Source organism: Carex rostrata, chromosome 14, assembly GCF_964058835.1.
Source record: "Carex rostrata chromosome 14, lpCarRost1.2, whole genome shotgun sequence".
Classification (NCBI taxonomy): Eukaryota; Viridiplantae; Streptophyta; class Magnoliopsida; order Poales; family Cyperaceae; genus Carex; species Carex rostrata.
Window position 1 is genome coordinate 1,038,845 of NC_135931.1, and position 26,145 is coordinate 1,064,989.

The 26,145-nt window shown below is 37.4% G+C and overlaps 3 protein-coding genes across 4 annotated transcripts; 2 read left to right on the top strand and 1 right to left on the bottom strand.

Annotated features, from left to right (window-relative positions):
- Window positions 1-5,181: 5,181 nt before the first annotated feature.
- On the top strand, window positions 5,182-6,488 carry LOC144564973 (thioredoxin H1-like). Its single transcript, XM_078314580.1, has 3 exons — window positions 5,182-5,374; window positions 5,566-5,688; window positions 6,104-6,488. The coding sequence occupies exons 1-3, from the start codon at window positions 5,288-5,290 to the stop codon at window positions 6,236-6,238; spliced, it is 345 nt and encodes a 114-aa protein (XP_078170706.1). The 5' UTR covers window positions 5,182-5,287; the 3' UTR covers window positions 6,239-6,488.
- Window positions 6,489-6,679: 191 nt separating this feature from the next.
- DRD1 (SNF2 domain-containing protein / helicase domain-containing protein) lies at window positions 6,680-13,880 on the bottom strand. The gene is made up of 8 exons (XM_078314579.1): window positions 13,663-13,880; window positions 11,727-12,511; window positions 11,334-11,636; window positions 10,694-10,882; window positions 10,026-10,381; window positions 9,334-9,607; window positions 7,713-8,851; window positions 6,680-7,106 (listed from the first exon to the last, which is right to left on the bottom strand). Exons 1-8 carry the CDS (start codon window positions 13,664-13,666, stop codon window positions 7,103-7,105), a joined length of 3,054 nt encoding a protein of 1,017 aa, XP_078170705.1. The 5' UTR covers window positions 13,667-13,880; the 3' UTR covers window positions 6,680-7,102.
- Window positions 13,881-18,028: 4,148 nt separating this feature from the next.
- On the top strand, window positions 18,029-25,502 carry LOC144565345 (uncharacterized). Of its 2 annotated transcripts, none has more exons than XM_078315075.1 (13): window positions 18,029-18,132; window positions 18,813-19,048; window positions 19,358-19,469; window positions 19,565-19,653; window positions 19,737-19,805; window positions 19,939-20,068; window positions 20,191-20,349; window positions 20,824-21,199; window positions 22,300-22,415; window positions 22,527-22,662; window positions 22,742-23,109; window positions 23,208-23,457; window positions 23,652-25,502. In XM_078315075.1, exons 2-13 carry the CDS (start codon window positions 18,883-18,885, stop codon window positions 25,263-25,265), a joined length of 3,585 nt encoding a protein of 1,194 aa, XP_078171201.1. In that variant the 5' UTR covers window positions 18,029-18,132; window positions 18,813-18,882; the 3' UTR covers window positions 25,266-25,502. The 2 variants fall into 2 exon arrangements, with proteins under 2 accessions (XP_078171201.1, XP_078171202.1); XM_078315076.1 differs by having other exon boundaries at window positions 18,045-18,132; window positions 18,810-19,048.
- The last annotated feature ends 643 nt before the right edge of the window (window positions 25,503-26,145 follow it).

Sequence of the window (26,145 nt, forward strand, 5' to 3'; positions counted from 1 at the left end):
CTCCCCCCTGAACCCCAATTGGTGGAGGAGGCGGCGGCGGCATGGGCAGTGACCCGAATTCCGTCCCATTTGGATAGGGTCTCCCGGCTTTACGACCGGCCCAAGCATGCAAATTTTCTGATTTTTCAGGTTCTATCTCTATTTCAAGATCATATAAGCCCCTTTTACCCTCTGGATTTTTGTAAGGAACTTTATGTTTGACTAGAATGAGAGACCGATTACAAATTTTGAGTTTCAGTCTAACAAATCGCACATCATACCCACTGTGAGTACCAGCATCAATTTCAAGCACATAGCCCCCCCAAGGATTGAAAAATAGAATCTCTGAACAGAACGTGAGATATAAGCTCGCAAAAATAGCCCCAACCGATGAATGTTTCATCCGGGGTCCAACTTTGCACCTCTGGTTTCCTTAGCAAAACATCTTATTTTGAAGTGTTTTTTTGTTCTTATTTTTTTAGTGTTTTTTTTTTCCAAAATTGTTTAATATTTTTTTTATTGTACGAATACTATCATAAAACATAGTTCAACCCAAAACTAAAACTAAAACATAATAAAACATAATAAAAAATAATAAAACATAATAAAACATAATAAGCTAACTAAAACATAAAACATAATAAGCTAACTAAAAACTAAAACATAAAACATAATAAAATATAAAACACTGAATAATAAAACTATAAAACAAAAACCACGAGCTCTAAAACATAATAAAACTAACTAGAAACAAAACAAAACAAAACAAAACTAAGCGCTCAACGATACTGCGAAGGCGTATATCGGTCAGTTGGTTGGCCCCTGTTCTCTCTGGTGAAAACCCGAGCCTGATGCCAGTCATTCCACTGTACTTCTCCTTCCTGCGCCACGCGAGCTGGTGTGATCTCCTCCTCGGGCTCAGCCTCTCTGCTCATCGTGAGTGTTGTACCCCATGGATCATCGGCGGTGTGGGTAGCTGGCGGTGGCGGGGGGGTATGGAACAAGGATGCCGCAACCTGGGAACTGTAGTCAGGCTGAGTCCCGCTACTAGAGGCCTCCCAATCATGAGACCTCTCTGGATACGGCTGACACGGTGTCAGGGAGGCGGCTGTGTCCAACTGATACTCTGGAACAAAATCTGCAAGGCTGAAAGTCAAGCTCTCATCTTGCGTAGGGTGGATCTCCGGAGACTCCCGCATCGGCTGGATCTCTGGAGACCCAGCCTGGTGCTCAGCCGGTGTCGGCATGTAGGCAGGACCCTGCAAAGATACCAATAATTTAATAAATTTTACCTGACTTACTTTACCGAAGGAGAAAAGTGTAACTAACTTGACATAAAATATAAAATGTCATACCTAGGGAAGAACTGCACGTCCATGCTCATCTCAGAAGCCGTGCCAACCGGACATGCCCAATACCCAACGATGGTAGTCCCACTCTGGCTGGGATGTGGGCTCCGGTGGCATCTGACTAGCATGAACAGCGGGCTCATCCCTCTGTACTCTGCGCCAATCGATGTCCTATCCGGCGTCTCTGAGCATCGTGACTAGCTTGGCCTCATGGCCGTGGCCCTCAATGCAAGGGGCAACCAAGTTCAACATCGTGTGCCCAAAAGCCCTATAGCCACGCCTTCCAAGACAAACGATTGAATGCCCAGCACCTTTAATTGCCAGTAGTAGCTAAAAAAAATAAAACTAAAGTTAGACGAAAAAAATACATTAGGGAAAAAATGAATTGTTTGAGGTGCATTACTTACATCGCGAGCAACTTTTCGGCCTGTAGGGGTATAACCATCATCCTCGAAGATCTTCACGCGAAGATAATTGCCGTAATCTCCCTCAAGATACACAGATGCCATGCCGACCCGCATGTACCGAGCAACTGCATCTCACTAACCTCTGACATCTGCCACAAGTTCTCACTCATGCTCGCTGCTCTGTTGTAGTGGTCCAGGTAATACGTACTCCAATCTCTATCGTTATGATTACCGTGGGTCATCCTGTAATTATTATGTTAGATTCAATTTAAAGGAAACAACTAATATTAAGTACAAAATGCAAGAAAAACATAACTTGTACGTACCCGTGTAGTCCCATGATGATAGATCTCGGGATGTCTAGATCTATGGGGATGAGTGGAGGAAGTCCAAACTGACGGAGCACTCGATTTGGATAGTGGTGCTCCACTATCCAGAAGCAAACCAATGGACCCCTATAGAGCCACATCTCCTAATCATCTGATACAATCTGCGGCAGCCTCCCCTCATCGTATAACTCACTATACGGAGTCCAGCTCACCTGCGTGTCACACAAACTCTACAACTGACCTCGGACTAGCCTGATACCTACTGTCTTTCCGTGAGGCTGGTTAACATAGCGGTGATCTCCGTACCATTTCTTGCCAAATGCCGGGCGATATGCATCATCGGGCTCATTCGGCACGGGAACAGCCACTGGTATACGTGACCATGACCAATGCTGCAGTAGAAGTATCGGTCCATAAATCTGCTTACTTTTAGGCTGTATTTTGAAGAATATTAGCCGTCAGGAAAAAGTTAAATAATTAAAATAAGAAAATAATTACATGACAAGTTAAATAATCAAAATAACACAGCAATAACATACTGACTTTGCAAGCACGGCACAAGTTGGAGTAAAGATGTGCTAGGACAGCCCCACCCCAGTTGTACCTTCTTGACGTCCCAAGGTCTCGTAATAGCTCCAGATACATAATCGGGATGGAATCACCGCTCGAATCAGTGAACATGACAGAACCAAATAGATCCATCACGAAAGCCCGTGTGTATCTATAATGTCGAAATTACAGAGCACCTCATTTTTTAGTATGAAATATAGTACAAAATAAATATATATAATGGTTTATATGAGTACCTCTCAATGTCCTGCTCCGTGGATCCCTAATGCAGACCTCGATTGGCGAATAGAGCTCGCAGTGCCGTCTTCTTCACATGAAACCTCGACTTCCCGCCATTATCGCGTATAGCTGGCTCCGCTCCCAACAGCTCTGCGAGGGTGGCATTAATCGTGTTCTCATCAGTGGAGTCTGATATGCCACCGACGGGCACGCCCTGGATGGGCAAACCCCAAAAGACACTCACATCCTGGAGAGTCATTGTCAGCTATCCAAACTGGAAGTGGAACGTGTGCGTCTCGGGGCGCCATCGCTCCACTAGTGCTGGATGAGGGATGCATTGGTAGCCTTGCTCTCCGTCTCCAAAATATCGACCAAATGGTACAACCCCAAATTTTGTAGATACGGGTCCATCAGAGAGTAGTACTGCATGTCGTATGTCCGATTCTTACATTCTAGGGGGTCCTGACTCTGTGTTGAAAAAAAAGAAAACAACATAAAAAAATGAGCAATTAGCAAAAATTTAAACTTTCAAAAAAGAAAGGAAACAGTAATCAAGTACCTCTCGGGATGCCAGTGAGACTCGATACTCACTATGAGGTATCCATAATAATGGACTAAAATGCTCCGTGCTGTCCACGGAAATGGGATCATCAGTGTGGTCGGGTGGTGGTGGTCTCCTAGGCCGTCCCCTAGCCATCCTACGTTTGGAAAAAAATTAGACATGCTACAATTGGTTAAATTACGTTAATATGAAAAAAAAATTGTTATTTGGGCAAAATATGATCATCACTAATTATAAATATTTTGGTACCTACATTGACACTAATTACCACTAAATTCGGTACTTCAATTAATTAACCCTAATTATAACTAATTAGCACTAATTGCGATCAAATTTTGAACTAAATAATCCAAAATACAATTAAAACTAACTTTGGTACCATAATTATCACTAATTATAAATATTTTGGTACATTGATACTAATTACCACTAAATTCGGTACTTCAATTAATTAACCCTAATTATAACTAATTGCGATCAAATTTTGAACTAAATAATCCAAAATACAATTAAAACTAACTTTGGTACCATAATGATCACTAATTATAAATATTTTGGTACCTACATTGACACTAATTACCACTAAATTCGGTACTTCAATTAATTAACCCTAATTATAACTAATTAGCACTAATTGCGATCAAATTTTGGACTAAATAATCCAAAATACAATTAAAACTAACTTTGGTACCATAATTATCACTAATTATAAATATTTTGGTACCTACATTGACACTAATTACTACTAAATTGGTACCGTAATTAATTAACCCTAATTATAACTAATTAGCACTAATTACGATCAAATTTTGGACTAAATAATCCAAAATAAAATTAAAACTAACTTTGGTACCATAATTATCACTAATTATAAATATTTTGGTACCTACATTGACACTAATTACCACTTAATTGGTACCGTAATTAATTAATTATAATTATAACTAATTATAACTAATTACACTACAAATGAAATTTCAAAAAAATATAGGGACTTACTTGCAAATTGAGAGAAGAGAGAAGAAGAGAGGACAAATTCGGATGGGGAGGAGAGAGAGTGAGATTTTGAGAAAATAAATTGTGAGGAGAGAGAAGATTGCAATGTGGGGTATATAAAGGCCCGGACCGCCGAATTTATTGGCGGTTTGGACATTTTTAAAAAAATTTCAAAAACCTAGTTATTATTAATAAGTTAATTTTTCTTTGGGATATTTTTAAAAAAATCGGTTATTGTGCTTTGTTGCTTCGCCAAGAAGATATCGCCTCCACCTCCAACTTTTTCTTGACCATATTTAATTACAAGTGTTGATCTTCTATGGCACAAGATTTATTTAGAACTGTATTTTCTAAGAGAACTCGCACACAGTATAGTCACAAGGGTTTATTTAGACTTGTATCTTTCTTAAGAGAACTTGCACACAGTACAGTTGCAAGATTCGCAAATTAATTTTGAATAATTCGTTTTTTTGGTGATACCAAATCGAACGTCGAATTATTCGGTTGATCGAACTTTGACCGAATTAAACCTGAATAATTTGCAAATTTTATGAATTTTTTCTAAATTTTACTAATTATTTGCGAATTTTTTCAAATTTTTCCCATAATATTTTTTATTTGAATTTTTTTGCTCTCTCGCATGATTGAAATATCTAAGTTAGTTAGAAAGATGCTTTCACAGAAGAACTAGCAAGGATATTTGCGACGTCATCGAGGATGGTCAATCTAGGGGTATTTCTGTAACTTCATAATTCGATAACAACTATTAATAGCCGCTTTGGTTTTGGAACTGTCGAAAAGAGCTGACAAATACAAGGAGAGAGAGAAAGACAGGAGAAAGATTGAAAGAAAAGTATATCGATAAAGAGGAAGAAAATGGCGGAAGAAGGAATCGCGATAGCCTGCCACAGCATTGATGAGTGGACCCGACAACTCGAGCAGGCCAACGAATCGAAGAAGCTGGTAGCTATTTTTCAAATCTTGTCGTCGATTTTTCATTTTAGGATAATATTTCATCTATAGCGTGATTCTATTTTTGTGTATAAGAATTGATCGACAACTACCAAGTAAGACCTTGCAAAATCAGAAATTGCTGTTATACCCCTACGAATTAGGTGATATTCTTTAAGTGCTATCTATTTGTTGGTGCATAGGTGGTTATTGATTTTACTGCTTCGTGGTGTGGACCATGCCGTGCAATTGCACCAGCATTTGCTGATTTTGCAAAGAAATTCCCCGGCGTCCTCTTTCTTAAAGTTGATGTTGATGAGCTGAACGTATGTTTTCTAGCACTTGTATTTTTTTTTTATATATTTCTACATCCTAGAGATAGATATTCTAATTGAAATTCAAAGTTATTTGTGTTTACCCTTTTAAAAGTCTTGAGCTATCATATAATATGACTGGGAAATGGAAAAACCGACCTCTACCTGTATGCTGGTATCCCTGTAAAGCACAGTAGTGTTGCTTTATCTTTTTTGTCCCGATTATGATTTTATTAGCCTAAATACTCCTTTTCTCAAAATGTATAGAGCAGTTGTGCCGAGAACTTCTTTTCGTATTTCCTCAATAGTGTAGATGTTTTTCAGTTGTTGGTGGGATTATGCATAATATTTCTTATTTTGCTAAAGTAACATGTAATGGCATCCATATAAGTTTGTTGTTCTCTGTAAAATTACATTTTTGTTACAGAGCGTGGCACAAGATTGGGCAGTTGAAGCTATGCCAACCTTTGTGTTTGTGAAAGAAGGAACAATTCTTCACAGGATTGTAGGGGCTCAAAAGGAGGAGCTCCAGAAGAAGATTGAAGAATTTGCTTCCAAGTGAACTCCTTGCCAGTTTATTGCATGCTTAGTTCTTTTAAGAGAAACAGACTCTGGTCTTAGTTGTAATTTGCTTGAATATTATAAATTAGGGTCCTATGCTTTGGTGGCGTTTGTGTGAAAAAATACTTGTTTGCTGGTTTGTTTGGTTTGGCGGCATTTGCTATATGTTTTCGGCCATCAGCCCATCAGTACAACTGTTTCTGTTGATTTGTCACTGTTTGAATGCAGAGATTCGTTTTTCTGGTTTCTAATTCTCTCTTTCAGTCTTCATTCTGGATATCTAAACCTACATTGGTGCAGTTTAGTGTAATCTCATCTAGCTGTTTCAACCTGCTGAGCAGACAGTATTGTATATACGTACAGCCTGAAATTTCAAACTCACAGGAACAGCAAAGATACATACCGTGAGGCTCTATAAACCACCACCTATTACTGTTAATCAAAGAAAATACTCTTTAAATTCCATCAACATTTTACCAGCATAAGTTATGCTAAAATTAAAAGTACAGTAATCAGATCTCGGATCACTTCAACAAAGCCAAAAATTCAAAAGGAAATAACACATTAGCATAGCCTTTACAACAAAGGAAGACTTGTAAAAAAGACAAGACTTATAAATTTATGTGTAGCTGGCTCACTAATGGCGTTACTCGTTTGATTATTTATCAACAGACCAGCCAAACACATTCTTCTAGGCCTAAAAAGCTCTCTATCTTCAACCTGCACGAGCAACTAAGCATCTGGCTCTAAAGGGTAGTTTTGGAATGAGAGGGGAACAGATAAATAAACCATTAGTAGTGTCACTCAAATTAACAACATGGTTAATAGTTGGAATTAGCCTTGCTATGTGGACTAAGCATTTCAGTCACCTGCAAAAGAATTTTTAAACAAACATAATGTCAATACTTGGCATGTACTTGTGTAAGAATATGTATGATACAAGGTAGGACTCTTTTTGTTGATCCGAACTAACCAGACTAATGCTGACCCATTGGGTTAATGGGTGAGGTTCATGCCAGGTTTTGGTTACCCTGTAGGCAGGTCGGGTTGGGTCAAACCCAACCTGTTTGCACTTGATTATAATTTTGTGAAATGAAACCAGTGATGACTTGGAAGAAGGAAAAATCAATATGTGTACCAAAAGCAACCAGACTGGACAGTTGTGCAATTAATTAACAGGCTTGGTCAGGTCAGACTGGCAGGTCTGTTTTTGAAAGGATGCGACCTGGGCAATTCCAGACCATGTCACCCTATCACAAAGTTCCTTTGTAATTTGCTTTAGAGATAATACAAAAGCTAAGAGATGTTGTTTTTTGTACAAATAAGTTATGAACCATATGGGAATGCACAAGTACAATAACGCACCAGCATGGAACAAAATCCAAGGATCCCATTACATCCTTTTCTTATTGAAAGGGTTTCACAAGGACTTGCATTGGAATGAACTTAACAAAGGGGCTGATACAGAAACAGACCTTCTATACAGAGACTTAATGTCTTCACGCACGGCCGGGTTCTCCAAGAAAATATCGTCACAACTCTCAACCGCCACCTCATCCAATTCAAACTCTCCATTGTGATAATGCTCACTCCACTCAAACCACATTTTAGAGATCAGCTCCTTCTTGAATGATGTTTGGTGAACCCGCTCCTCTGGCGAACCAGCAGCCACCAGCCGGTATGTGTACACCTTTTTTGTCTGTCCCGGTCGAAATGCCCTTCCAATTGCCTGACGGGTCACTGATGGGTTGAGGTGCACATCCAATATAACAACCCTTGATGCACCAACCAGAGAAATCCCCTCACCACATGCTTTGATTGAGCCAAATAACACCTTAGCATCTGGTGAGTTGTTAAACTGTTCCATGGACCACTCCCGCTCGTCAGAGCTAGTGTCTCCTGAAATGACAAAAATTTCCTTGCCTACATGCCATCCTTTGGTGTGTACTAGTAGCCTCTCAAGAAATTGAAGTGGTACAATGTATTGACTAAATGCCAGGAGCTTTTCTTGAGCTGCTACAGCTAGGTTGAGAATACCCAGAAAAAACTTGGTCTTAACCCCATCTACCACATTGATTGAGTCCACCAGTGCATCTATTTTTGTGGTGATAAAAGATGCAACACGATCCTCATGTGCGATTTCTGATATCTCTGACAAGCGTGGGTGCATGTATACGGCAGTGCCAACTGCACTTCTCTTAAACTTCTCATAACTTGAGAGCTTTCGAACGAATTCCTTTTGTTTTGGGCTTAGTTCAAGCATAATGGTAAGATCCACCAGACCTGGTAACTCATCCAAAAAGTCCCCCTTATAGTAGTGGAGTACATCCTTCGTCAGTTCCCTTAGATCTTGTATGACTCGGACCTTGCGATTAAAGGCATTCTCATTTTGTAGTGTTTGTTCGACCAATTCGTAGAAGGCACCCTCAGCAATGCTATTGGAGATGCGGCGGGAGCCTGCTATTTCCACTCGGCTCAAGACACGCTTTACAATGACACGAGCCTTGTCAGACTGGAGGAACTTGGGTCTGATAAGGTTGAGGATGTTAAACACCTCACGCACATGGTTTTGAAAAAGCGTGCCAGAAAGTACCACCTTCCTTCTAGTTTGTACCTATAGAAAGAGAGAGGGAAAGGTAAATTAATTATTTAGTCTAGTTAGAGATATTGTTCCAAAAAATTTACCTCGTTAGTAAAGAAAATCCAGTCTTTATCATTTTCAATGTTTGTCAGTTTCTCCATATACAAGATCCAAGATCAAAACTAGGGTTAAGCAAATTTAAAAGTTACTAATATGCCGTATTCGTATTGACTTAGCTGATAGTTCCCATAGCTACTTTAATATATGTTCTTCAGTACCATACCAAAATTGCCTCGATAAATTTTAATTCAATTTGGGTTGGGAAAACAGCATCACGAGGTAGATTTGTATATCATCTGATAGAGATTATTTTAACCATGCTTATTTACTGTATAGGTGTTGGTTTTAATGAGAAATGTTGGGTGCTAATACATCAAATATGATGTTCTTTGGCAAAAGAAAAGGCAAACATATTTTGTGTAGCACGTATTTCTCATGGAAAATCTTGAGTTTACCTTAGCTAAAGATTCTAACACATTTGTATCTTCATTTCTTGGCGTGTGGCCTTCATCAAGGATTAACAGGCTGGGTACCTTTAGCAGCCTCTCCTGACAGGCAGCTGCAACTTTGCTAGCTGCAGCGCCACAAATTATAGTTGAAAACTGCTTGTAACCCAAGAAGAGAATGCTCCTTGTTTCCTGCCATTGGTTAAGCACCTCCAGCTGCTCTGACCGTTTTTCAGCCTTCACAGAGTAGAAATCAAGCAACAGTATATCCTCCACTTGCCATCTATCAATAGTATAAAAGAGAACAACCATGATACAATAAGTTCGAGAATTTCCGATTAATTGGTTGGCTCACATGGTATCAGATTAGTATGCCATTAGTTGAAGCTATTTTATACTATGCATACATTAGCAAATAAAATATCACTGGATTTAAATTGAAATCGAAAATTTGAAACCTACTTTTATGATGGATTGCACCCAAAAGTGGTCCCAAAACTTTTTAAATTATCCAAAACCTAACAGCAACTCTAAAACTTGAAAGGTAAGAAAGAAACTTGCCACCCTTTTAACTCTTAAGAATAAAAAATACTAAAACCCCAAAAACTCTAGGAAAAGTTGTAGCAAGTTATTTTTACACTGAACCCACACCAGGTACTTGGATTGGATCTATCTAATAAGACAATTGAATGTTTGGATACCTCTGTAATTCCCTCTTCCAGGTTGGCAAAATTCCTTTTGGCAAGATAACTAATGGCCTAGCTGAGGGGTACTTTGCAAGAAAACTCTGAATAAATGCTATCAGCATAAATGTCTTCCCTGAACCAGGTGCATGAGCCAGGATGCAACCACTTGGACTTTCAGAAACCAAGTTCTTCACCAAAAAGTCAAATCCCTCCATTTGGTGTGACTTCATCAGCTTACGGTGGCGTGGATGGATTGCAATTTCAGTTACCTCGAAGTCATCTTGAGGTAATTTCAGACTCTCGAAGTCTGTGTTGTCATCAGCATTGTTTCGTGACCCATGGGGCTCATAGTAATAGGATTTTCTCGTGCTCTGATATAAGAGAGATTTTTTGGTTATAAAAGAGAGATCTTTTGTTTTAAGGAATAAAAAGACTGATATAAGAGGTGAGACCCAAATACCCAAAGTCAGTCTGATCTTTACACAAGGAGCCCAAAACAAATGAAACCAAGAATAAATGAAAAGGTGGTATGTACTGTATGACTGTCTCAGACCTAGAGATTACAGCATCAAGTAGGACAGCCAACATGCACTGCACCTTGATAGTGTTGTCAGTTGCCACACTACCATTGAACGAACACTACTTGGTACGCTCTCAGTTTTCCAAATAATATTCATATGTACCTTTTTAAACTGGAAATCAAATATTGTCTCTATCTTCTTCTTAATAATCCCACAAATTTTGCAAACGAGCCCCAAGTCATCCCTTAGCATAAAAGAGTGTTCACACGTGTCTTCTTCATCGTCATCATCATCATCTACTGCCACTTCCTCCTTCTCATTCTCTTCCCCTTTCTCCTGTGATATCTCAGCCTGTGAAAAAGGGGGGAAAAAAAAGTTGAAGATCCAAGTGAACTGTTAGATTGACAACAACAAAAAAAAAAAAAAAGGCTTCATTAATAACAACAGGATGTAAAAAATATCAGATATAGCACTGCAAAACAAGAAACTTCATGCACAGCCTTAAAAGACAGGAATTATCACATTATATCCTCCAGCACTGCTCCCTTACTTCAAAAGATGACCAGATACCCTCTCCATGCAAATTTAATCTAGTTCTCAGGACAGAAGGGGAGGAAAGAAGGTAATGTTGGTATTTTCAAACAAATAAGAAGATTGCACTCGTATATTCAACGTTTTAGAGAAGTGTGTCAGATCATTTATTGTTTTGCCAGTTATGCTGATTATGCATGACTTTTTGATGTTTTTTAGGTTCAAAGAGGAAAATTATACCTATAAAATAACATAATCTGTAACAAATTACCTTGGAGTATTCCATTGCCAGAGACATATCTTTCCATAGATCTTCTAGATCATCGCTGTCAGACTCCTCCATTTTCTCCTCAGGATAGGAGCTTTCAACTGGAGAGGATGTCTCACTGGGACAGACTGCAGGTGTCCTTATCGGGGATTCAAATGGGCCTTGAAGTTGGCTTTCTGAGCAGGTAATCAGTTTTCTCTTTTTGCCATTGTTGGACTGCAGTTTCCTGGTTTTCCTCTCATAAGTCGCAATGCTGGGGTTTATTGGTGGTGTTGCCTCAACTTTTTTCTCGGCATGATTAGCAACCTAAACAAAGAATTAAAATACAATTTTCTCTGAACATACTCTCCTTGCAAGCACAATTTAAAAAAATTAAATTATATAATAACAAGAAACCTCAAGATCCTGAAGACGTGCCTCCTCAGGGTACTGTTGTAAAACAACCTTCGAGTACTGAACCTGGGGTTGCCAACCAGGTCCTTTTGGAATTAACGGAAGAGCCAAACCCGATGCAGTTGGGCTGAACGGCACGATTTGACCTCCATTCCCATCTGTCATTGCTTTATTTAACCGGTCGTTCATGTCAGACTGTTTTACCTCCACCCAAAAATCTGAATCTGCTTTTTGAGTAGCAACCAAAGCGTTTACGTTTCCTATTCCAGTTCCATTTCCAGTTTCATTTTCAATTTTATTTATTTTTGCCCCAGAATCCTCATCATCTGAATCAATCACTATAACTGCTTTGGATTCCAATTTCCTTCCTGTTTCTGTTTCCAATTTTTTGTCATTTTTCTCTGGTATTGTCCTGCCCTTTCTATCACAGTCCAGATCTACAACAGGGGTGCTTTTTAAACTGTTAAATTTGGAAAATGGATTCAACCTTGACATCTGTGAGACTGGGGAGGGGCTGGTCGGGGAGGTGATTGGCAATTTCTGATTTAACCTAGAGAAGAAATTGGCCACTTGCTTTTTTTGGGCAATTATAGCAGCCTCGACTTCCCTTGTGATGATTCCATATTTTGGAGGGTCATGCGGGTTGATCACATTTGGGTAAGAAATAGGGGTCGAGAAGTCTAGTAAGTGTCCCTGGTCGTGCACTCCAATGTGCACCCCATTTTTATATTCAGTAGGAGTTGTTTGATTGCTGTCTGTGCTGCCATCTAAAGCTTTTCTCTTTCTACCTGAAATTGCATTAATAGAAGAGAAATAGTTAGCTTAATGTCCAATACAAGGATCACCATACCATACTGGCCAATATGGTATCAGTATCAGCAAGACACTTAATTTCAAGAGACCTTAGACACATATGCAACATCAAGTGCTTTGAAAATTTATTATACAAAAGAATGCTAGTTTGCGTAAAAAAAAAATTCAAATGATTTCAACTTATTAGAACTGTATAGTCAATGTTTTCCAAAGAATTCAATACAGAATTCTTAAGTATCCTAACAATTATATATAAATTAAAATTCGAAGCCCCAATTCTTCAAATGCGTCCATTGGTGCATTGAGCCAGAGCCAATATGTTCGCCCGCTAAACCAAGTGTTCGCCCACTTCAAAATAGAGCTACCTATTGCTGTTTGCTGGTCACTTCCCGGCATTACAAAATTTGGAACTCGGGGATGTTTGGACAGTTAAGTTTGGAGCAATTGATAATAGGGACTCATGACTCTTTTGAAGAATTTCAGCTTCATTTGCTCTCTCTTCTTCCACCAAGTGAACAAACACAGTCCTACTTGATTAACAATACTTCACTCAAAGAAACTTGATTAAGTGCTTGTGGACAGCTATGCTGTACTTGTTATTCCATTCTTTGAGGGCTCTTGGGGGATAAGAAACAAAGCAATGCATAATTTTATCACTGTTGTGAAATGGCAAACATCAGAGGGTGTTTTTAAAGATCTAATTAGAAGGGGAACAGTGGGATCTTTATATGATCATCCCAAATTTTTCCCATGAAAAAAACAGGTAAGGTACTCGTAGTTATTTTACCCCTAAGAAAAGTACTAGCTAATTACTATCAAAAGCAAATATAAAATCCATTCCAAAAAACAAACACCAAACCTTTATGTTTCCAAAATCCAAGAAAAAGAAAAAGAAAAAGAAAAAGATTAACGAAGGTCATTACTTGGCAATTATAATTGGAAAAACCCCATCACATTGGGAAAGTCGCCAAGCACCCAACACAAAATACTAACAAAATCAACCGACACGCGCTAATCGACCGATTAACGCAACAGACACTAAAGAAATAGCACCAAATTCGTAGTTTATTGGATAGTTTGTAAAGAAAGAGAGATCGATCGTATTTAAGAATATGCGAGAACTGACCCATTGCAGCTCCTCGCTTCTTCGGTTACTCGTCTATCTATTGGAATATGTTTCTTTTTTTATTATGGGTTTTAAGCTTTTAGGGAGGCGACATTAACACTTGGCTAGGCTAGATATGCTTTCAGGCTTTCAGCAAAGTGCGCACAAATTAAGGAGGCGAGACCGAAGGGACAGAGCTGCTTTCGTCAGAAAGCAACGGAAAAATAGGAGAAAGGAATGAGGATCTTGTGAACCGATAAATAATTGTTCCCGAAGAGAAGGGGATTACTATTTGTGCATTTGGAAATAAATCTGAAAGGAATAACAGCACAACACCCTGTTATTCTTCATCCAGCCATTCAAATTTTTCATGTGCGGATCTCAACAAAGATATTTTATCATACACGAATCTCAACGAACCTAAACGGATGGATGATGAATAATAGGGTCCTGTTATCCCAAAGGAATAACAGCAGATTTATTCCCCTGTTTTAATTCAAGTTTTGGTCTTCACATCCTCTCCGGTACCGAAAAAGGAAAACTTTTAGAATTAGTGGATCTGGACCGTTTTTTAAATTTTGTACGAATCTCAAAGCCCAAATAACACTGCCTCTACGCTAGTCCGAATCTTAAAGCGGCTGAGAATAAATTTCAACCCGTATAGTGAAAGGAATTTTATACACATCTTGCAGGGAGACTCTTTCCCCTTCATTGATGGCGTTCAATTCTCCTCCGTAAATTTCCTAACCTGGCCTTTTGATATACAAACACAAATAGAATATTAAATGAATACGGATGCAACCACATATATCAATATAATTTGATATCTGATTAAATATTGTAAAATAATTAACATTATTACTTAATAAATTATTTTTATTAAAAAATAAAACTAACATAAAATACAGATATAATTTGGATATTCAATATTTATGGGGAACAAAATATTTTTTCTCATATTAAACTTCTCATGTGATTATAAAATATGAGAAGGGCTCAAATTAGGGGTGTAAACGGATTGGATATTATTTGATTTTGGCCGGATCCGAATCCGGAAAATTACTCAAAATATTTGATCTGTATCCGTATTCGAAAAATTATAACGGATATGGTAAGATTTTTAACTATCCGTATTCGACTGTTACATCCCTAAACCATAATAAATGTACTTTATATTCTTAAATTGATTTATTAAACTGTATATACATACCAGTGATTTATTAAATTATATATACATATGAATAAGGCTTGGATGCTATGGATAGCAGAAGGTCATCCGTGCTACGGTCTCAAAAACTTATCGTATAAACTTCAAACTTCGATTTAAGTAGCTCAATAAATTGGTTATATAATAAACTTGTAGAATACTAATTTTTATTATTTTTGAATTTTTTTTTACTATTTTTTATTATTTATGAAAGATGACAAAAAATAGTCTAAAATATTTACAATTTTCTTTTATTTGTAGGTCATCTTTCATAAATCATAAAAAATAGTAAAAAAAATTCAAAAATAGTAAAAATTAGTAACTTACAAGCTTATTATATAACCAATTTATTGAACTACTTACATTGAAGTTTGAAGTTTATACGATAGGTTTTTGAGGTCATAGTATGGTACTATCCATAGCACCTAAGCCTTACTCTATACATATATATTTTGATGAATAACATGACACTATGATATAATTAGTGACTAATATTTTGATAATAAAATATATGTTTTGTAACCAACAAATTTATTATGAAAATATTTAATCTAATTTATGAATGAAAAAATTATATTTAAATATTATTTTTTACTAGAATGTATATTAGTAATTTATTTTTAATTATTCGAATTATATTCATATCCATATTTGTATCCTTCCGATATCAATCTATATATGTATTCAAAAAATTATAACGGATAAAGATACAGGTTGATCACTATCCTAGTTCAAATGCCCTCATTAGTTATGTGCTTCAATAGGGACCCATTCAACAACAGTGGAATCATCAATCCAGATCTAGGGCCAAAGAAGAAGAGAAATTAGATATGTTTCCCTTTGATTTATCATTGTATTTCTACCTATGATAGGCTAGATCTCATTTTTCAAGGGCTATGGACCTATGATTGTAAACCTTCGACACTTTTTTGATGTTTTAATTAGTTTATTTTAGTATTTACAATTGTTATTGATTGATTTTATTTCTTCTTGCATGCTATCTTTATTTCTTCCTAAATTGTGTTATATTTAGTTCAATATGGCAATGATCACATCTAAATGTTTAAAATTATTAGATTGACCAAGTTAGAATAGTGTAGACATTCATAATTGTGCAATCTTGAAAATGAATAATACTTTATCACAAATTAATTCTAAAATCAATGTCAAGCCTCTGCAAAAAATATATTGCATCTCTATTATTTTTGTTGCTGCGTATTTCATTAATTTATTTACAAAAACAGATACCGACAATAATTTTCCAAAGTATAATGTTCAATGTACTATATTAGTGCATAACTTTTGTATGAAAATTAAGAACAATTATATTACTCCCCCCCATTCCATCCCCCCACCATCCCCCCATTCCAAATTATTTTTATCTCATTTCAATATCGTTCACATATTTCACGATATATGAGAAATTTTGCGAATCTAAAATCACGAACATTTTCTACGTAATTTTCTCTTTCAAATGAGATCCATGATGACATACTTTCGGACAAGTTATTACAGAAGTATTTATCTCTCATCGTGCAAGTATTTATACCTACACAGACATATGAAAGTATTACTATCAATTATTATAAGTATTTATACTGATATATGAAAGTATTAATATCAAGTATTATAAGTATTTATACTGATATATGAAAGTATTAATATCATGTATTATAAGTATTTATACTGACATATGAAAGTATTAATATCAAGTATTATAAGTATTATATGCAAAAAAATACTTTCAAGTATAGGTATAAATACTTGCACGATGAGGGATAAATACTTCTGCAACGACTTGCTCGAAAGTATATCATCATGGATCTCATTTGAAAGAGAAAATTACGTAAAAAACGTTCGTGATTTTAGATTCGCAAAATTTCTTATAGATCGTGAGAAATATGGACGAGATTGAAATGAGATAAAAAAAACCCACCTCTAAAAATGTGCATGGTCCCCCATGTGATTTGAGATTCTCCCACCCTCCATGAAAAAAATGTGCATGGTCCCCTAAATACTTTCGTGCTTAGGGATAAATACTTTCGTTCTTCGAGATAAATACTTCTGTACGTAAGTATTAATACCTTATGAAAAAAAATGACAGCTGGAGTTTTTTGGCATTTTGTGCGGGGTTAATTGCGGGGTTGGTTTTGCGGGGTTAATTGTCACTGTCCGAAAATTAATATCCATTTCGAAATAGTCATCCCATAATTCAAGAGCATGGGAAAACATGAGATAAAGTAAGAATAAAGAGAAGCATGCACATATATGTATATATATAGTCATCAGTTTTGTTTTGGCGGCACATGCATGATATTAGCATGCAGTTTGATCGAATGTCTCCTGCTGTGAAGAAGCTAGCTGACCCTTTTTTTGGTCATAGAAATAAGAAATGTAGCCAAACCACTGTAATGACATCGGAGCATATATATATAATCAAAACTGGCCGGTAAGACCAGTACTGGATGTCACGGCTACGTACTGACCTGTCAGTTGTGCTAACAAATTAATTAAGCAACAAAGTTAATTATGATGGGGATATATCTAAATTTCTCTTATAAATATTATAAATATTGCATTCATGATAGGTTTCAAGCCTAAAATCATATTGTTGTACTGAAAATATATATTTTATCTTGATCAAACATGACAGAAAGACGTCATATTTTCTCGCTAAACTAATTTGGTTAAGTAAGAAATGCTTCTTTTAAGCATCAATGATATGCACCTAAGTTTGTTTATATTCTCAAAATGATATTTTCGCATTAAAAATAATTGAATTTTCCAAAAGAATTTATCTTGAGCATATAATCAGGCCTGAATTAATGTAAAATTGCATGCTTTTTATTGAGAAATGCATTGTTATAGCCCCTACTTTTGTTTAGGTTAAGAAACTTATCCAATTGATTATAAAAAATGTTCCATAAATATATTTAAGGGATTAAACTTTAAAAAAGATGAAGAAAATTTGTTTCAAGCTGGAAGATGAGGAAAAAAAAAAAATCCACAATTAACATTTAAGATTTTGAATATGATATGGCGCAAATAAATAGTTACGGGCTGAGATTTGGTAAGCCCATTAATCTTTTACTTTTATTCGTCGGCCCGCTTTGGGGGATCTCCGAGGGGAAATATGACATTATGAAAGGATATGAAAGCAAAAAATCAATTTTCTACCTCATTTTAATTTTCCTCTTTCTTTCTAGTCCCAATCTTTTACTCGCCTTCGCCTCTCTCTGTGACTTAAGTTTCGTGCCCCCTTTGCTTTGCATCTCACTAACAAGGTAAAGCCCCGATACATTTACAAAGATCCCCTCCTCTCTCTAAGCTTAATCTGCTTTAATTTTGTTATGTGCTACTTCTCCTCCCAGAGATTTGAACCTCTCAGATTCGTGGTTGACCCGCTGGAATCCGAACTGAACTGTCTTCTCTTTGGCATTTTCAGGGGTTGTTTAGGTCCTTTTTTTATTTTGTTTTTTATAAAATAAATAATCTGATTATATTTTATAGCAATCCAAAATAGGTAAGATAGCTTTAAACCCTCCCAATTATGTGAAATTAACAATTGGTTACAGTTCAGCCACTTTTAAAACCCCAGAAAACAACTTTAGGTGTTTCTGGAGATTTAAAGAACTAATACCAGTGCTCAATAATTTGACAAGTACGACTTTTACTTGGAGCTTCTTTCCTAAAAAAAGGTAAAGCAACCTTGTTGAATTGGAAAAAAGGTTAGATATAACAGTTACTAAAATTATATCTGATATCACAAGCAGGGTTAATGGGTCGGGCTGGACAATATAATAACCTGCACCATCTGAGCTAATGAGTGCCAATTTCTTTACAATTAAAACTTTTCCCAACAATCCTGTGATATACTGTGATTATCTAGAAGTTTTGTTTGGTAATATTTTTTGGCAACAGTACAGTCATATCTACAATTTGTTGTTTCTTTCCATATCAGCAGGTGAAGTTAAGAAAGGTTGTATAAAGAAATTAAAGATAGGAAATAGAAGCAGCAGAAAGATTTAGAGTTCATGGCAGAAACACCATCTGACGAATATGGAACAGAAGTGGGTCCCTCAGAAGAGCACAGTGAGACTGGAGACTCAGGTTTGAATGTGGAATGGAGGTCTTATGAACAGGTGGAGAGTGGGACGCCTTCCACTTCTCCTTTTTGGGATACTGATAGTGAGGATGACGGTTAGTATTTCCCAAGTTTTTCATTTCGGAAGGCACTTGCATTAATTTCTTGTTACTTGACAAAAGTGAATACATAGGTGAACATAGGTCTGGTACATGCTGATCTCTTTGTGACTGACACAGTACCTTCACTGAACTTAAAATATATCCTTAAAGGTTCTTCTCGTTTCAATTGGATATAAGCACAAGTGATGTAGAAACCTAGAATCAGTATCCAAAAGTGAAATTTTCATACTGTTTGTCCTGTGGAGTTGTATTCTGATGGAGCTTCTTAAAACAGTTGTTTTATTTTTGAATTTCTTTTATCAGGACCGAAGCCTTCTGAACTCTTTGGAAAACATACCTGGAAAATAGAAAATTTCTCAAAAGTTAACAAGAGAGAATTGCGTAGCGACCCCTTTGATGCAGGTGGCTACAAGTGGTAAGCTCACAGTTGGTCCAACTTTTGTATCAAGTGCATTTAAATTCTTGTTTTTCTTTTCTTTTCAAGTTTGGAATCCTCAAATTATTGTGCAGGTATATTTTGATATATCCACAGGGGTGCGATGTATGCAATCATATTTCCTTGTTTCTTTGTGTGGCTAATCATGACAAGCTCCTTCCTGGTATGCAACAAATGCTTTGTTTTCTCTGGGTTGCTAATTGTAAAATATTTTAAATAGCTAAGTTTTTTTATGTGATATTCTAGGATGGAGTCACTTTGCGCAGTTCACCATAGCTGTAGTCAATAAAGATCCAAAGAAATCAAAATATTCAGGTTGGTTAACTAGAGATACATACATTTTCTTATGAATTCCCCCCCTCCCAACAAAAAAAAAAACACCATGAAGAACCTCTATGATGAATTAGTACATAATTGCATAGATTTTAAATGGTATTATTATTTGCAGATACATTGCATCGGTTTTGGAAGAAAGAGCATGACTGGGGCTGGAAAAAGTTTATGGAACTATCAAAAGTGCAAGATGGTTTTCTTGTAGAAGGGGTTCTTGTCATAAAAGCTCAAGTACAAGTTATTAGGTACATTTTTAATTTGTAGTTATATTATAATTATATTCAAGCTTTTAGTCTCTCCTATCCGAAATATCAAGTTTATGTTAATGATCCTTTTTGTTTGCCTACTTTCATTTTTGATACCAAAGGGAGAAACCTGACCGCCCATTTCATTGCTTGGATCGAATGTACCGGCGAGAACTGGTACGCATTTACATGACAAATATTGAGAATATTTGCCGGCGTTTTGTTGAGGAAAGAAGAGCACGTCTTGTCAAGCTTATTGATGATAAATCCAAATGGTCAAGGTTAGATATTTCATACTCCTGTTTTCTATGTAGTTTCACATGCAACCCTACAACAACAACAACAACAACAAAGCCTTTAGTCCCAAACAAGTTGAGGTAGGCTAGACATGAAACCCAACTGGAGTTCGTGGGGGTTTCATCTCCATAAAAGGCTGTATTTTACATTGGGTTGCCACGCCTATCACAAACCCCTCCCTTTTCACATGCAACCCCCTCCAAAAAATTAGACTGCCAAAAAGTTTGTTTTATTTTTTTCTGATGCATCACATTACAAAAAAAACGTTAATGCTGACTACTAAATCCTAATTGTACAGAAACAATAAAACGAGGTTGGTACCATTGTACCACCAGCTCACTCTTGTTTGGGACCAAAATTAATTGGTTTTGGCATGAGATCTCTCATATATCTTATTTAACAAATTCAAGGAATACCATTCTGTGTAGAATTTTTAATTTGTTCAGCATTTCTTGCAGCTTCCATGCCTTCTGGCGGGGTACCAGTGCAAGCGCACGGCATTGCATGTCTAGAGAGAGAAGTGACGTCATACTAAAAATAATAGTAAAACATTTTTTCATAGAGAAAGAGGTCACCTCTACCCTTATTATGGATGCCCTTTACAGCGGACTCAGAGCTCTTGAGTTACAGAGCATGAAAAAAAATAAGTGGAGTGAAGTAAGGCTAGCTGACCTGGAGGAGATGCCCCCTCCCATGGTGTGGGTTGAACAGGACATGTTTGTCTTGGCTGATGATGTCATGTCGCTGCTTGAGCGTGCTGTGTTGGAACCAGTGCCATATCAGACCACTTCTCCCAGCAAGGATGACAAGATCTCGCAAAACCGTACAACCAAAGTAGGTTCCTTCGATTCGTTTTATTTTATTTCCTTTTTTCCTTTACAGAGTTACTTCATTATCTTTGATTTCAGATGGGATATTGGGTCAAACATGACCCAAGAAAGTTTTTATACATTCTTGTTCTATACAACGTCAGTAAGCCTGTAACTAACCTAGCCCACATCATTAGCGTTACACATTAAGGGAAACCTAAAGCCCCAAATGTATTAAGCCCAAATCTCTTTCCCAAATCACAAGTAATTATTGTAACCACTACCTTTTCCCTTAAATGTCACAAGTTACCCATCTCATCGGTAATCCCGAAGCATCTTTAGGTCTCTATCTCCTCAGATAGATTAGATAATCGTCCTCGATATTAGATAAGGATCCTTTCCCTCACTCCCACTCTCCTCATAGATCTTCCATGACTGGCCAATTGGCCACTACCTCTGATGGGGATCTTTCCCGCTTAGTCCGACGCAGCACCGCTGAAATGGTCTCCTTCGACCTGTCCTGTTCTCAGCTAAGCCAACAGGTCACATCTGATAAGCTTCTCTTTGACCCGCTTAATTCTCAATCAACCCAATCAACTGACGATGAGGGGCTTATTCTTGACATGGTACACACTATCTTTACTGCCTTGCTATACCCAGTCAACTGAATTGCTGCTCCCTTCCATTCTCAACAGAGAAGTGTCCAACACCACTTTCCTTTCTCTCACCCTCTTTCTAATTAGTGTTTGTATGAAAATTCTTTCTAATTATGGTCTTTGGTTTGATTTTATTGTAGTCAAATTAGGAAGTTTAGTGTTCTTATTTGATGCCTTTTTGGAGATCAATCACTTTACTAAACTGGTATGTTACATTAATTAGGCTGATGGTTTATTCAAGAAGAGTATTTTAAGGATATAAAAATTAGTGCACATGTTGGATCTGTTGATTTGGTCTTTGGTTTGATGGGGCCTGACTTAGGTTAGCATTTGCAAGTAAAAACAACAAATCAAACATACCTGATCCCGGCAGCCCAATTCAGTCAAAATTATTATTTTTTATTATTTTTTGTGCTTCATGAAGGTCTAAACCAGACTTGGTATATCAGTTAATTTACTTGGCATGTAGGATGGAACTCCTCCACTGGAGGAAATAACCAAGGATACAATTGAGCGTGATGAGAAACGGCTAACAGAGTTTGGTCGAAAAATACTTGAGCTATTTGTTTTGTCCCACATAGTCAGGTATACTTTATATATTCTTAAATTTATTTATACCAGTGCTTCTGCCTTACAAATTAAAATAAGTCCAACCTTTTGGAATGCTTTTCTTTTTAATATGGATTGTGTAAGCAGTGGAATAGAGGTGTCATACCAAGAAGCTATAGCTCTAAAGAGGCAAGAGGAACTCATTAGAGAAGAAGAGGCTTGGATAAACGAAACTGAAACAAAGGGAAAGCGTGAGAAGGAGAAAAAGACAAAGAAAAAACAGGTGCCATATCTTTTTTTAAAAAATAAAGAAAATAGAATCCTACATCATTTTCTTATGTTTTGATCTTGTATTAATATAGGCAAAGCAGAAGAAGAACAAAAAATCTAAGGAGAGAGAAAAGGATGAAAAGCCTGACCTAACCAATCTGGAGGAAATGGCTGATGACAACTCAGCTGAGGATGGGATTGTGAATGAAGTAGCTTCAGAGGGTGTTTCTGAAACTGGAGAACCTGATGTGAATGAAGGGGAATGCGCAAATGGAGATGATGCTTCAATTGAAGAGGTAATGGCTGACCTAGAGGCAGTTAGTTTTGTTGAACGTGAGACAGTGAAAGATGAAGAGATGGGGAAGAACTCGAGTTCTGCAGATGATGATTGGGTTCCAGTGATTGCATCAAACAAAGGCAGCTCCACATCAAGCAATAAGATCCATACTTCTCCTAATAGGTTCTTATTTCTTTTTTGCTTCTGAAAAACATTACATAATGTCAATTTCAACACCCGCTAGGATTTCTAAGTATAATAACCAAAAAATAAAAATACAGAGGGAAAAACCAGCGAAGTAAGAGTGCAAATGAAAAAATGGGCTGGACTTCTGCAGCGAGTTACCCAAATGAAAAAACAGGTTCCTCTCCTCTTTCAAATGAGCAAGTGGGTTCTGCTCCTGGGGTGATCAGCAAGTCCAGTGAACCTTTCACCTCAACCAACGGCAAGGGCCAAAACCCGCAGCCGGACTCAAGTGCTACTCTCTCCCTCAAAGACCGTATTCAGAAGCCTGAGCAGCGTCTGCTTGAGGTGCAATATATATATATATATATTTTTTTTTTTTTTTTCTTTTTCTTGAGTATATCTGTTTGTGCACATTTAGTAAGTTTAAGTGATCAATTATAGGAGCTTCAGCTGAAAACACCAAGTAATTTTTCAGTATTGTTTTTTATGCAATTTGACCTAAAAGATATCCTTTCTTCAATTCAACACTCTCATTTCAGAAGGAGCATTCCATGCTTGAGCAAAAGAAGCTAGAATACAAGGACCAATCCCAATCCCAAGTCCATTTCAGACCTCAAACCCAAACCAAACCAGCCATATCCGTATCTGCGCCGACCTTATCTGCATCAAATCCTTCTGACAAGCCCCAGGTCACTGTAAAACCCTACATCCCCTTAAAAAGCAGCACACCTGCTGCGACCACCAACACTGTGACCTTTGGTGCGGTCAGCCCTTCTTTGCCTGGTATAACATTATCTTCTCCTATGGTTCCCAATTCTGCAGCCTCTACTGCAGCAACCATCCGTCCTACACCAGCTAGTGCACCTGGAACATTTGTGATCTCCAACTCTTTTTCCCTTCCTGTTGCCTCCACTCATGCTGCTTCAGCTACAGCTCCAGTACCGTCTATGACAAACAAACATACACTGACCATCCGGCCACCTCTCTCCCCGAAACCAGAAACCATTCTGAGAATTGCACCTGAACCCGCAAACCCTGCTCAGACCAAGAACTTTGCAACTGCTCAAGCAAGTCCTGTCTCGAGGCCTTCAAGTGCACCAGGTTTGCCTCCCCCTGCAATGAGACCTGCAACACCAATGGGCACACCAGCTCAAGTCTCACCATATCTCTCGCGATCAGTCAGCTCATCTGGTCGGGTTGGCACCTTACCTGACATGGACTCCTCTCCTTCAGCTTCAGGTACTTTCCCCCAGTCTTATCGCAATGCTATTACAGGGAGTAACAGTACCAACTTAATGGGTTCAAACCCAAATTTGAATCTGGTTGGCTTTACCCCCCAATCCAGTCAGTCCTTTGCACAAGGTGCTATAAGCACCAATTCCAGCACATCTCAATCAAATTCATCCTATGGACGTCAGTCGGCCTCCTTCGGGCAAATCAGAGTCGACTCCAGCACTAGTGGTACATCCCAGTCAAATTCATCCTTTTTCTCATCATCTCAGTCTTTTAAACCTCCTTCCTGGAAGCATGGTGTAGACAGAATGAGTAATGATGAATCACTTGAACAAGCAGGCTCAAGTGGGTCACACCAATCTGTGGGCCCAAGCTGGTCATACCCACAAGGGGACACTAGCTGGCCTTACCCACCACTGGGTCCAAATGGGTCCGAGGACCCCAGAGATCCACCCAACTGGCGTACAAAGATAGCAGACGAATTCCCGCACATGGATATAATCAATGATTTGCTAGAGGAACCAAGCCGACTGCCGAATTTTACCTTTCCGTCCTGGTGGATGCCCATTCCGGGTAGCAGGCCACAGCTCAATGCGGGCTTGGCTAGTGGGTCATCCCTATTTGAACCTCCTGAGCGGTACAACCCAGGCTTTACAAGGCCGGCCTATGGATCTAATGCGAGAGAGGGGCACACTTTTCAATTTAGTAATGCCGCACCATTTAATAATAGTGCACCGTATTATGTAAATGGTCAGAATGATGGTTTTGTGCAAAAGTTGGGGTATGATTATTCAACTGATCTGAGTATTAATATGGGGGTTGATTTGAATGGCTTATCCCATGGAAGTGGGGACTATTCATATATGCCGGGTGGGGGCGGGGTGAGTCGTTTTAAGTATCCTCGTGACAGTGGCCATTAGGGGATGGATGGAGGGATCGATGTTGAAAGGGTGAGAGAGAGAGAGAGAGGTTCCTGCCAAGGTTATCAAAAAGTTGAATTTCTGGAGTAATTTGTTATTGGCGTTTATATTTGGAAGATGGAGGTTTTAGAAGCATGAGGTGCGACTTTATATTTAGTTAAAGAAAAATAATGTCATGTAAATTATAATTATGTGTGTCTTTTAGTTTATATTGTGCTTTGCTTTGCTGGTTCTTAATATTAGTCTCCTATTTTCATCAACTGATAGCGAAATTTTATAAAAATAGCAAATTTTGATTACGTTTTCCGTTAAAATTGAGAGCATACATAACAAATTCGAAATTGGCTATTTTGATATTTTGAACTAGGGCTGCCTTAAAATTAATATTGTGGAAAGGTAGCATGATTAACAATATTTGTAGGGGTGCAAATGGATCGGATATTATCCGACTGTATCAGAATTTGTATCCGAAAATTAGATACGGATATCCGATATCTGAATATTCATTCGGATATGTATATGGATATGGTTTTAAATTTTAATTATTTGTATCCGAATAGTAGATATATACTATATAGTTTAAGAGGAGGGTTCAAATGCCTCTATTTTTGGTGTCTCTATCATGCCCCCATTTTTAAAAACTTTAATAACTCAAAATTTAAAACTTAAAAATCAAAATAAAACCGTTGGATATGATTTACATCATTTTATCTATGCACTTGTAAAAAATTATGACATTTCAACTTTGTTATGATTGTCATCAAAAGCTTGGAAAAACGTACTAATGTAGATAATTTCTAGACGTTGATTTTTGAACTAATTGATTTACATAAAAAGAAAACTGAAATGTGATAATTTTTTTTAGTACAGAGATAAAATT